The sequence below is a fragment of the Echinops telfairi genome, unplaced genomic scaffold (assembly GCF_000313985.2).
Source record: "Echinops telfairi isolate 266 unplaced genomic scaffold, ASM31398v2 ScPeMD7_3533;HRSCAF=4204_0, whole genome shotgun sequence".
In the NCBI taxonomy this organism is placed as follows: domain Eukaryota; kingdom Metazoa; phylum Chordata; class Mammalia; order Afrosoricida; family Tenrecidae; genus Echinops; species Echinops telfairi.
Window position 1 is genome coordinate 17,584,489 of NW_022107431.1, and position 12,469 is coordinate 17,596,957.

Consider the following 12,469-nt stretch of genomic DNA (forward strand, 5'->3'; position numbering starts at 1 on the left):
TGAGGAGCTGTATGAAGGGGTGGCAGCGTCAGGAAGCTCTTGAGGACGATGAACTGGACTAAGAGAGACAACCCGGGCTTTCAGATGTGCTGCTTTTCGCAGTGGCCTCAAGGTAAGGCCTCCCTCTGTTAAATACATTCTTAAAAAGCCACTGCCTCGGAGGTGCTTCCGACCCTGAATGACCCTACAGGACAGGGTAGAACTGCCCCCGTGAGCTCCCGACACTGTCATTCTCTAAGGCAGCAAACCATCCTGACTTTCTCCCCACCCCAAGCACTGATGGTGTGGTGCAGCCAGCAGTCCAGGGTGCAACCCACCACTCCGGCAGGGCTCCCTGGACGCCACAAATAGGCACTCCCATGATCTGCCCAGAAGGTGAAGCTGGAGTGTGTGTGTGTGGGGGGGGGGGGGGGGATGCAAACAGCGAAGGCGCTCAGCTGCTAGCCCGGTGGTTCTCAACCTTCCTAATGCCGCCACCCTTTCATACAGTTCCTCACAAAATAATAATAATTTATAAATTACCAAGGGTTCATGAAGGAGGGCAAAGTGGGGAGGGACGGGGGAAAAAATGAGCTGATACCAAGGGCTTAAGTGGAGAGAAAATGTTTTGAGAATGATGAGGGCAACCAATGTACAAGTGTGCTTTACACAATTGATGTATGTATGGATTGTGATAAGAGTTGTATGAACCCCCAATAAAATGATTTAAAAAAATACATTTCCTTATGTTGTGGTGACCCCCAACCATAACATTATTTTCGTTGCTACTTCATCACTTTGCTACTGTTATGAATCAGGCGACCCCTGTGAAAGGGTCGTTCAACCCCAAAGGGTCGCGACCCACAGGTTGAGAACACTGTGCTAGCCCAAAGGCTGGAGGGGGGAGGGGCTTCTCCGCCCACCACAAAGTGCCTCGGAGGAAAGGCGTGGTGATCTGCTTTAGAACGAGTGGCCATTACAAATTTATAGAACACAGCTCTCCTCTGATCCCCACGGGGAGGCCATGGATTCCAAGCCACGTGGATGGTCATTGGGAGGTGGGAGAGGTGGAAAGTTAAAGTGCCGAGGCCCAGGTCACTCTACAGTCCGACTGCCTCTCCACTTTTCCCATTGCCGTTCCCCGTAAGGGGGCGGATACAAACCCCAGGAACATCACTGGGTGAGCCTAGCCCTGCAGTCCTACAAACAGAACCCCTGGGAGCTGGAGGCTGCAGCTGGAGGCATTAAGGGCATGCCAACTGCTGGCGGGGCTGGGTGATGGCCCTGGCTCACCGCCTGGTGCCCTGCACCTGTCACCCACAGTGAGCCAATCAGCACGCACAGAGGACATGGCGACAGGGGCACCGAGCCACAGGCCTGCAGCCAAGGACTCCCCAATGCAAATCCCTCCAGCTGGGCGTGCCCATGGGCCTGGCCTGGCTGACAGGCCAGCAGAGGAGGGGGATGCCCCTTGTCCACGCTCCTCGAAGGGGCACTTCCCCCTCTTCTCATTCAAGTCCCATTGGATGAAGGGGGACAAGCATCCTGCACAGGGCACGTCATTTATGTTCCTGTTTGAGGTGCTGGTTCTGTGGCAACTGCTGTCTATGACCCATGAGGCTGGTGGTGAGAAAAGGCGGCCTCGGTTGAAACAGGACCTCCCACCCTGTTGTCATCGTCGAACCACCCACCTCCAGGTATTACTGCCGAATCCAGGCTCCCCCCAGTTGCTCCCATGTGTGGATTCCTTCTCTGCATTTCCCAGTGTCCGTCTCGCTGGACCATCCTCCCTGGGCCTAGCTCCTGACCCGAGAGGAGAGCGCCCACACCCCGGAGAAGTCTGGCTGCAGGAAGACACCCAAGTGTTCAGTCTCGGACCCTGAAGTGAGCTGGCAGCCCGGAGGGCCCCACATTTCCCAGACAGCTCTGACAACTAACCCAGCTGGCCTCTTCAGGCGATTCTGTTCTAAATGCAAAGGCCAGAAACCGGGGCCCAACCCACAGGGGCACCTCACCTGAATGATGGCCAGAACCGGCTTAAATGACGGGTTTTTCTCCTGCAGCAAACCCAGCACTTCTTTTGAATTCTGAACGACGTCTCTGCGCAGAGAAAGAGAAACCGCTCGGTGATTGACCGTGGACAGGAGGGGTGTACAAGACCCGTCTTCTTAGGGCATCTGTAGACATAACTGGGCCCAGCAGGATGGATCCCAGTGGAGGGGTGGGGTGTGGAGGGACGGGATAACAAGGAGCCCATGAGCCTCAACTGGGACAAGCTCACTCTCACAGTAAGGCTGACATAAGCCAAGTCCACATTAGTGATCAGTTTCGAGGGGCACCGTTCTCCCTTGTATCCTCTAAAGTTCATGATAATAAAACACTCTGCTTCTTTTCAACAACCCCGCTGCCTACCAAACCAAACCAAAGAAATAAACAAAATTCACGCCCGTGGTCATCACGACATTTCTCACTCACAGGGACCCCGCAGGACAGCAGAACTGCCCCCTTTGGGTTTCCATCTTTATGGGAACAGACAGCCTCATCTTTCTCCCCTGGAGTGACTGGGGGGATTGAACCGCCAACCTTGTGTGGTTAGCAGCCCAGCGCCTACCCCACAGCACCACAGAGGCTCCTTCTCCCTCCCTCCTTCCCTTCCCCTGCCAAAACCCCAAACTCACTGCCATCGAGTTGATTCCAACTCACAGAGGCCCTGCAAGGAAAGGGCACAACTGTCTCTGTGGATTGCCAAGACTGCAGCTCTTGAGGGGAGTCGAAAGCCCCATCTTTCTCCTGGTAGTTTCAAACTGCTGACCTTACAGTCAGCAACCCAACGTGTAATGACTATGGCACCAGGGATCGACTCCACACCCCAACACCCCCACAAGCTTAATGTGAGGCTATGGGAGTGCACACACTGGCAAGGGGCTTGTAGCAAAGACAGGTAGAGATACCGGGGGCAGAAAAGAGTGCTGGGCTCCATCCCAGGTCTCAGCCTTTCAAGGGAGAGGAAAGAGAGCAGACTTGCTGCAGAAACAGTGGGGATACCTGTCAATCTGATCAAAGGCTTCTCAGAGAGGACCCCACACTCCTCCAGAGCCTGCAGCCTGCAAGCAGGGCTCCTGAAAGACCCCCAGCGTCTCTCCCAGCACCGCAGAAGTAGGAAGGGAGGTGACCCTAGGTCAATGGGGCAAACTCTGGGGTAAGACCCCAGAAGCCCCACCCCCACCCCCATCTGCTGTTCACTCGCCCCTGAAAGTCCCCCGGCCAGCTGCTCACCACCGGGGCCCTATGCCTGGTGGACAAGGGGGTTAACTAGCAGGACAAGCTGCAGCTCATCCTCCCGTTAGTGTTTCACGGCTCTGCACTGCCTTGAGTTGGGCTCAGCATATGAGCGCCCCAAGAAGGTCCTTCCCCCCCGCCCCAACCCTCAACAAAAGTGCAGATAGCCCAGCACCCCAGCTCCAGTGCAACCATCTTTAAGGTTTGTTTGGGGTCTCACACAGGCCCACCAAGTCACCTGGTCTGCACAGAACAGCTTTCCAAAAATGCTTCCTGCTCCAAGCTGTGAGCCAGAGAAGCCACCCTGAGCAAAAGGTCATGGTCAGCGGTCCCCCGTGTGAACGAGCAGCTGGTGAATAAAGGCTCTAGACGCTGGGCTGCTCGCCCGCGACGCAAAAGGTCAGTAGCTGAACCCAGGAGAGGATCAAGAGAGAAAGTGCTGTCTTACTGCAAGGTGTCTGGGACTGCCTCTCCTCGCATCGCCAAAAACAGAGGCCAGGCTGATTCCTGAAATTCCAAGGTTAAAAAATCAGGGCTTGGGCTTCTCCCTCTGGACTGCTCGAGGTGTTCAGTCCCAACCCAGCAAGCCCTACACCTTAAGCTGTACGGCAGGAAACAGGGTTTGCAGCAGAGTTCAAGGAGGTAATTAACAGGTTTTCGCAATGACTAGAGGTCAAAGGGGAACGAGAGTCCTGGAAAGAGTCTCCCTTTCCCCAGGGGTTATAAGACCATGCGGTGAGATCTTCATGACTGCAGGGCCGGCAGACCAAGGCCATCTCAGTGGTCCTGCTTCCCCTTTCTGGAATCAGGAACACGCGAGGAACAGGATTTTAACAGGATTTTAACAGACCCAGGCCGTGAATAATTAACACGTTTAAAAGGAATTTACTAGAGTGAAGGGCCGACTTACATCCTGGGTCCCTTTTAACTCAATATCCACAAACTGTTACATTTCTAGTTCTGCTTAACCGCAGGCTAACCTTTCCCCTTCCTTCATCAAAAAGAACCCGGTGCTCTATTCCCGGAAGGAGTACCTGTGACCTGTCAGCACGATGGGGTAGTTCTGCTCTGATCCCTAAAAACTCACTGTCGTCGGGTCCGTTCGACGCACAGGGGCCCTTTGGGGGACTGAGTAGAACTGCGCCTGTGGGTCTGTGAGACTGTAACTCCAGGGGAGTAGAAAGCCTCGTCTTTCTCCCACTGATGGTTTCAAGCTGCTGACCTTGAAGGGAGCAGTAGCCCATTGCATAACTCAGCCACACCCGGCCTCCTAGAAATCTGTCCTCTAGGGTCACTGCAAGTCAGAATCGACTCAAAGGCTGCGAGCAAGAGAGAAGGACGCAGGCCAGCTCTGGAGTCCGGGCTGTGGGATGCAGGGATGCTTGGAAAAGCAGAGGTTTCCAAACCCTCCATCAGAACAGGCACCCAGCTGCCCAGGCCCCTGTGGCGGTGACTGCTTGCTTGGTCTTGTTTTCAGACACTTGGGAAAAAAACCAACGACCTCCAACCTGCTGGACAATATGTAAGCAGGAGGCAGGTACCAGCTGAGCTCTCTGTCCCTCGCATTGGCACCCAGCCGTGTGTGTGTGTGTGTGTGTGTGTGTGTTGTGGGGGGAGGAGGGGAACACTGATTTGTGACCAGTGTGCTAAGAGATGCTGCGTTTGGATTGGAGGTAACAGGGTAACCAGTTTAACCGGGAGTATAAATGATACAGGATAAACAAAGCCCACCACCCCCATCATCACCAATACACACACACACACACACACACACACACACACATACACACACAAACTAGGAGGACAAGTGATACAGGATAAACTAATCTTGCCCAACACACACACACACACAAACTAGGAGTACAAGTGATACAGGATAAACTAATCTTGCCCAGCACACACACACACACACACACACACACACACACACACACACACCTTGGTACATGTGTAACATTTTGTCCTTTGGAATTATTCATTATTCTTACAGATACAAGCAAGGCTTGAAACAAAGGGCTGACCAGGCTCGATAAATCCACAAAGTATCACAAGGGAGGGATTGTCCTGGCCTGCCCTGCTTAGAGAAACTCCCCGGTCAGCTTCCATCCTGTGTGGGATCAGTTGGAAGGACGCGTGTGACGCCTTGAAAGCCTCCCGTCCATCCCCGGGGGATGTCTGCGAGATGACAACAGCACGTGCAGGATCCAAACACTCCAAAGAAAACTGAAAAGACACTGTCCAGGGGCTCATGAATTCGGAGGCTCCCCTCACAGACCCTCCTGCAAATACAATGTACAAACCCTTCTGAGTTCTCACGGTCGGAAAGCTCCTTAGGAGCAGGATGGGGAGGGGAGCGTGCTCATGTACCCCCTCTAGGCTGGTTACCAGGAGAGGGGAGCCCTGGAGAAGCACCCCGTGCGTGGTAGAGGGTCCAAAACCAAACTGACCTCCCTGTCCTCGAGTCCTTGGACTACGGCGAACCTGAAGGGCAGGGCAGCACGGCCCCCCGATGGGTGTCAGAGACTGGCTTTTCACAGGAGTGGAAAACCTCGTCTTTAGGTTTCGAACTGCTGAAGTGTTGGGTTGGTAGCCCAACACGTAATCAAAAGAAAAAGAGGAAGATCCTCAGCAAGATGGATGGAGACAGGGGCTCCAACAACGGGCTCCAACTTACAAGTGTGCGGATGGCGCAACCCGGGCGGTGTTTCAGCAGCTCACCCCAAAAACAGGTCGGTTGGAGGGCGGAGAAACCGTCTGGGTGACAGCCACTCTTCCCAAGAAAGAGGTGTGAGGAGGAGGAGGGCAGCCAGTGCGAGACCCGGGGATCCGCTTTGACTTTTCAGATCCGCGCCCATGACATGATCCTGGCTGTCTATACCAAGGCACATGTATGGAGACCCACACCCCCAAGTTTCCTCCAAGTCCGGAGAATTGCCTTTCTGGGTGGGAACTTTTGGTAAATGAAGGACACGTGTGACAGGAGGAGAAGGTTCAACCAGACGCCTGGCTGTGGCCAATGTCCCACAGGTACCGGTATGCGGGCCAGCTGGCCAGCAGTGACTGTCAGGCAGTCACCTTTGACTGAGGTGTTTCAGTTTTTAAATATCGTTGTTATTGTTAGTTTTTAATAGTTATTATTATTAAACGTGTCTCTGTATATCAGTGGTTCTCAACCTTCCTAATGCTACAGCCCTTTAATGCAGTTCCTCATGTGGTGGCGACCCACCAACCATAAAATTATTTTCATTGCTACTTCATCACTGTCATTTTGCTACTGTTATGAATCGGGCGATCCCTGTGAAAGGGTCATTCGGCCCCCAAAGGGGTCAGGACCCACAGGTTGAGGACCGCTGCTGTATCTGAATCCAACATAGGTCATCTATGGAGACTGTAACTTGATTGATAGTTTCTTGGGAGTACGGCAGGGGAGGCTGGGGGAAAGGAGTACCAGGAGTACAAGAATGAAGAAAACGGTTCTAAAACTGACGGTGGTCATGACTGTATGACTACCCTTGATGTGACTGAGCTATGGAATTGTATGATATGTGAATTACATGCCCTAAATTGAATTGTTAAAGTAGGTCATTCCTTGATGTGGCCCTTGTAGCACCGTGGTCCAGGAGCCCTGGGGGTGTAGGAGCTACACGTTAGGATGTCAACCAAAGTCAGCATTTCGAAACCACCAGCTGCTGGGAAAGAGCAAGATGGGGCTTTCTACTCCCCTAATGAGTTAGGTTTCTTGGGAAACCTGAGAGGCAGCCCGCTTGTTTTAGAGCGTCACTATCAGTCAGAATTGACTAGATGGCAGTTTGTTTTTCTGATTTTCTGCTCAGGTTTTCCCTTTGTGATAAAAATTGTTGACTGTAATCCCACGTTGCAGGGAGTTGTCTGTTGTGCTCAGGAGACAGGATTAAACAAAAAACTCGTGGCCTTCCATTTCAACTCATGTGGGTCTCCTGGCTCGAACTCTTCACCGGAGCTGTAAGCCTCCAGGAGCAGCTGGCTTCCAACCGCTGAGCTGGCAGTGGCTGCTTATTTCATCATCGCTACACCAGCGGGGCTCCTCAGGTCACGGTTAGCCTGGGATACTAGACGGTGTGGCTCTGGTCACAGCCTTGGGGTTCCTTGGGAGTATGGTCTCCCATCCGAAGCATTTTTTTTTTCCTGTGGCCTCTGAGTCCCACCTGCTTAGACTGGACGACAGTGAAATCCAGAACAACTTTAAAAAGCCAGTGTTACAGGATAAGCACGCACCTTAAAGAAGTACAAAACCCACCACACAGCTACCGTAGTCAAAACAGCCCAGCCTGGCTGGTCCAATGTGTGTGAACAGAATCAAGAACCTCAAGATAAACCCATCCGTCTCCAGACAATGAATGCTTGACACAAGATCGAAACACAGTAAATGAGCAAGAGATAATCTCGTCAACAGACAGCGTTGGCACAGCTAGATCCCATCTGCAGAAGAACGATCCCAGCCATACCTCACTCCATGCACAAGAAAGGAATCCAACGTGGATTAAAGACCCGAATGTAAATCCTAGAACTATAAAGATCATCAATGGAAAAACGGGCCCTAAGCACACTATCAATGATAAGGAAAACCACATACAGTAGAAGACTGGATAACTCAAAAGCACTCAGCTCACAGCCATCGAACCAATGACCACTTAGAGGACAGGGTAGGGCTGCCTCTGAGTTTCCGAGACTGTAACTCTCTATAGGAGTAGAAAGCCCCATCTTTCTCCCGAGAGCAGATAACTTGGACCACCAAAATATAAAGTGATGCGCATTAAAAGATTCCACTACAAGGGCTCAGAGACTAGGGGAGTGGAGGGGGGATTAGCAAAGCTTATCAGGAAAGGGACTCGTGTCTCTGTGGGAAATTCACACTGAGGGAAATAGGGCAAGGACTATATGCCCTAACTTACCACAGAGGGAATCTGGAAAGCTGGTATTCCATCGTAGGAAAGCTTCCACTTTAGTAAGTTAAAGTCCCTAGTACATTATCCCCCTTTAAATATCATTCCCACAGATTCTCCCCTTAACAGCTATGCTGCCTTAAAGTGAGCACAGGGTTGATAATATCTCCCTATAGAAGCCGACAGCCTTTTCTCCCTTCCCCACGGTCACCCAACTCCCCTTCTCCCCTCCCCGCCCCCATACACCCTTTCCTCCAATGCAGGTGTTAGATTTCCTCACCTGTGAGCTCATGGACCTTAATGTAGATACCACCCACCTTGTGACGCATGTAACTACTGAATATAAATGTCCCAAGATAGTAAAGGTCTGTCTCTCTTCTTCCCGTTCCACGTGGACCATCAAGAGGAGCTGAGGTGAGCATGCTGCCATAAACTGTGTCTGACTCCTGAATTTTACTCTCCTGTCTTTCCTATCCCCTGTAACTTTACTATGATCTTTATAGATTCTCACCCTACAGTTGTGCCTACTGGCCCTTCGGTTGTTGGAGGCTGGTTTCCTCTCACGATCTCGCAAATCTATAGAAAACTTCCAACACCTCAGTGAGAAAACGCCAAATAACCCAATTTTTAAACTGGGCAGAGAACATACACAGTTTACCAAAGAAGCCAGTCCGCCGGCCAAGAAAGACGTGAGGAAGAGCTCGAGATGACTAGCCAGCCACGAGTTGCAAAGCGGAACGAGGGTGAGAGACCACCTCATCCCAGAATTGCCAGCAACGGTTAAAAAATGAAAACAAATGCTAGAGGGCTGGGGAGAGACTGGAGCCACCGTACGCTGCTGGTCCAAACACTGTAGGGAGTGGTATGGTGCTTTCTCAAACCCTCCCCTCTCCCCCCTCCCCCAGCCCGTGCTTACAGGAGTAAAGAACATAGCCCACAAACGTGCTTGACACAATGGATGCATGTATGTATTGGGATAAGAGCTGTCCGAGCCTCCAATAAAATGATTCAAAAAAAAAAAAAAAAGAAAGCACAGTCCAAACAGATCTCTGCACCCCCTTCTTCACGGCAGCAGTATTTACAACAGCAAGAGAGGGAAACCAGCTAAACGTCAACAAGGAGAAGAAGGGAGCAGTATGTACAAAATGACAAAACTGTGGAACACCCGGGGACATGACTGCATTCTCCAGAAGTTAGTCACGCACAGAAGGACTGAGAGTGTATGAGACCTTGGTGATTAAAAAAACAAAGACGTTTTTCATACCAAAAGCAATGGACTTTGCCCTTTATCAGAGGGGGAAGGGGAAGGGAAAGAAGCAGGCTTGGGCTGGGGTGGGGAGGTCAGGCCCTCAGGCCAGGTGCTCAGGACTCCCTGCCATCAGTCAAGGCAACTGATGACTGTATCTATCTGTTTACAGCTACAGCCTGCCCTTCGCCTAAGGAGTGGCTGGTTGTTTTTTTGCGGATCACAATCCAACTCATCACCACTGCATTCCCAAGGCTTCAGTCAGGACACAGGACCTCAAAAACAAACAATCCCGGCTAACCTCACAGGTCTCCAAGAGAAGCTGCTCTAGCCACTGCTTTCAAACTCGACTCGCAGGCGACTCGCAGCGCCCCTTAGGAGTGTAGAGCTGCCTCGTGAGTTTCCATCCAGGGACTGCCCCATCTTTCTCCGGGAGAGTAGCTGTTGGCTTCAACCGCTGACCCTTCCGTTCTCAACCCACTGGTAACCTCTCCTCCACCGGGGCTCCTTCCGTTAGGCGTGAGTTCATGAAATGTTCGACCAAATACAGCAAACTAATGTTTGCTTGTTGATACTTTTGTATGGCCCAAGAATATTATAAGCATTCAAATGACCCTTGGCAGATAAGAAGGTTCCCCACTCCTAGCCTAGAGAGTAGGGGTTAACTCTGAGTGAAGGTGAAGATCATAATATCCTACAAGAGGGGGGCTGGGCAGAAGAAGCCAGGGAGGCAACAGAGCAGGCCACTGGGAGGTTTGAGAAGTTCTGTAAGTTGTTGAACACAAAAATAACAATAAGATACATGAGGTCTCACCCAATTCACCATAAAAAGTTTGGGGGGAATAAAGCCAGTGGTTTCTAGTTTACATGTGAAGAAACAGATCAAAGAGTGTCCAGCTCTTCCAGCCCGGACGTGGCAGGGTCCCACGGCAATGTAAGGCACTTGCTGTTCAAACTGCTTCCACGAAGCAATAATTCATGGATACAATATGGTCTGCTTTATTATTCTTATTTTCAGTCTACTTTAATCCGACCCACAATATAGCATGATCAAATGACTCAAAAACTAATAAAGCACTACCATGAGTCGATTCTGACTCAGTGACCCTCTAGGACAAAGTAGAATGGGCCCTGTGGGTTTCCCAGACGATAACTCTTTACAGGAGTTGAAGTCCTCATCACCCCCTCCCTGCCCCAGGTGGGGCTGGTAGTTTCAAACTGCTGACTTCGTAGTTCATAGCCCAGTGCATAACCTACTATGCCAACAGACTCCTCCGTTGCATGACATGGGGAAATGAAAATGAGACTATTTTGCAGCCTGTGAAGATTAGAGATTCTGAATTTAGGGATCCATAAATAACACTGTTAATTTCATCAATTAAAAATAATCTGTGAAAATTTTCTTTTTTCACCCTTTTACCTAAGTACCTACATGGTTTCTCCAGTGTTGCCTCAAGGCCCACAAGACTGAAAAGCATTTATTCTCTGGCCCTTTATAGCTAAAGTATGCTGACACCTGTTTTAAGAGTATGTTAGGAAATAAACAATATAATAATAGACATCTATTGTTGCTGATGGCTTAGCAAGTGCCAGTTCCAGCTGGGGCCTCTTGTCGGGAATATTGGATCGAACCACAAAGTTGGAAGTTCCAAACTCCCAGTGCTGCTCCTATAATGAGTTACAAAGTTTGCAAAACCCTACAGAGGGTGTCTCTGTGAGCCACAATCCACCAGACGGCTGTGAGTGGATTTGGGCTCAAGTGAAGACCGAGTCTGTCAGACAGGGTGGGACTGTGTTCCACTGGGTTTCAGGGGCTGACTTTGGACTTTAGATCACCAGGCCTTTCTTCCACAGTGCCCCTGGGTAGACTTGTTATCAGCTGACCTTAACCCTTTGCACCACTAAGACAGAAATTTTCACGAGGGAGTTAAGATGGGCCAACTGGATCTGTACCCAGACTCTCCATCCTCAAAAGTCCCGGTCTTTTACACATCTCTAAGAAGGCAGCCATGGCTTTAAAGCTAAACTAGTTAATACATTCAACCAGGTGAACGCTGCTGAGAAGCGAAAGCAAGAGGTGAACAGGCGCTGGTGTTTGGCTCCCCCGTTGCCTTTAGACCATGATCACCAAAATGCTGCAGGGTCCCACCCTGGCTAAAACTCCAGGACCCTGCAGGCCAGGGCTGTTGAATGCTTACTGTGTTTCCTTTGAGATGAAGAGAACGTTCTGGAACAAGACTGGTGGTTAGTTAACGTCTGTCATGTGCTGTGTAGGGCAACCGTTCATAGGGATGCCCACCAGAGGGGCGCCCGCGTGAGCATCGGCCCGAGATGCTGTTGGGTGTGGTGTAAACAGCGCGGCAGCTTCAGGTGCGCTGCTCTGAACACACCCGGAGAAAGCACACTCAAACGCAACTTTATGGACAGTTGCCACAACTAAAAAAAGGAGAAATGCAACATTCGGAAAGATTCGAAGGAAAAACCAAAGCCTCAATACCATCAGCCTCCTCTTGAAAAGCCTGATCAACGAATATCATTACATTACTCCAGAGGCTCAAAAAAAATTATTTTAGATGGAAGTGTAGACGGGGAAAGGGCTGGCGGTCACCCCTGCGCGCAGTGGCCCAGGGTCCCCAGCTCTGGGGCGGCGGCCTCCAGCCAGGCTCTCCCAAGCGTCTGCCAGCTGCCCGGAGACGGTGTCGTCCCCGGGGCGCACGCCTTCCTTCCCGCCACCCAGCAAAGCCCCTCCCTCCCCGCCCTGGGGTGGGGGTGGGGCAGCTGCATCCCAGAGAACTCCAGAAGCTCAGAGAGGCCCCCCCGAATGCCGCGGCTGGCCGCATGTCTCCCCGATGGCCGGGCCTCGTCGGCCCCTGGCTCGAGCCGGCTCCATCTTAACTTTCCAAGAAATGGATGCTGTGCGGGCGGGCAAGAGGGGCTCCCGGGGAGCCGGGTCCCGGCGGCGAGGTGGCCCCTGGAGCGCAGCTGGCCCGCCGCGCGCAGACCCAGACCCAGACCCCGATCCGCTCCCGCCGGCGAGGAGCCG

General features: G+C 51.7%; 1 protein-coding gene and 1 non-coding gene across 3 annotated transcripts in view; both read right to left on the reverse strand.

Moving 5' to 3' along the window:
• The window catches only part of MTHFD1L (methylenetetrahydrofolate dehydrogenase (NADP+ dependent) 1 like), a 169,730-nt gene extending 157,800 nt beyond the window's left edge, over nt 1-11,930 (reverse strand). Inside the window, exons 1-3 of one of the 2 annotated variants that reach the window (XM_045294645.1) lie at nt 11,625-11,930; nt 3,707-3,765; nt 1,995-2,079 (exon numbers count right to left, since the gene is read on the reverse strand). In XM_045294645.1, coding sequence (XP_045150580.1) covers nt 1,995-2,079; nt 3,707-3,738 — 117 coding nt within the window. In that variant the 5' untranslated portion in view covers nt 3,739-3,765; nt 11,625-11,930. Of the gene's footprint in view, nt 1-1,994; nt 2,080-3,706; nt 3,772-11,624 lie in introns of those variants that run through there. The other variant, XM_030886872.2, reaches the window with a different exon arrangement.
• On the reverse strand, nt 11,693-11,819 carry LOC115871140. Its single transcript, XR_004047119.1, has one exon. It is a non-coding gene; the product is annotated as a small nucleolar RNA SNORA11 (small nucleolar RNA).
• Nucleotides 11,931-12,469: the final 539 nt, after the last annotated feature.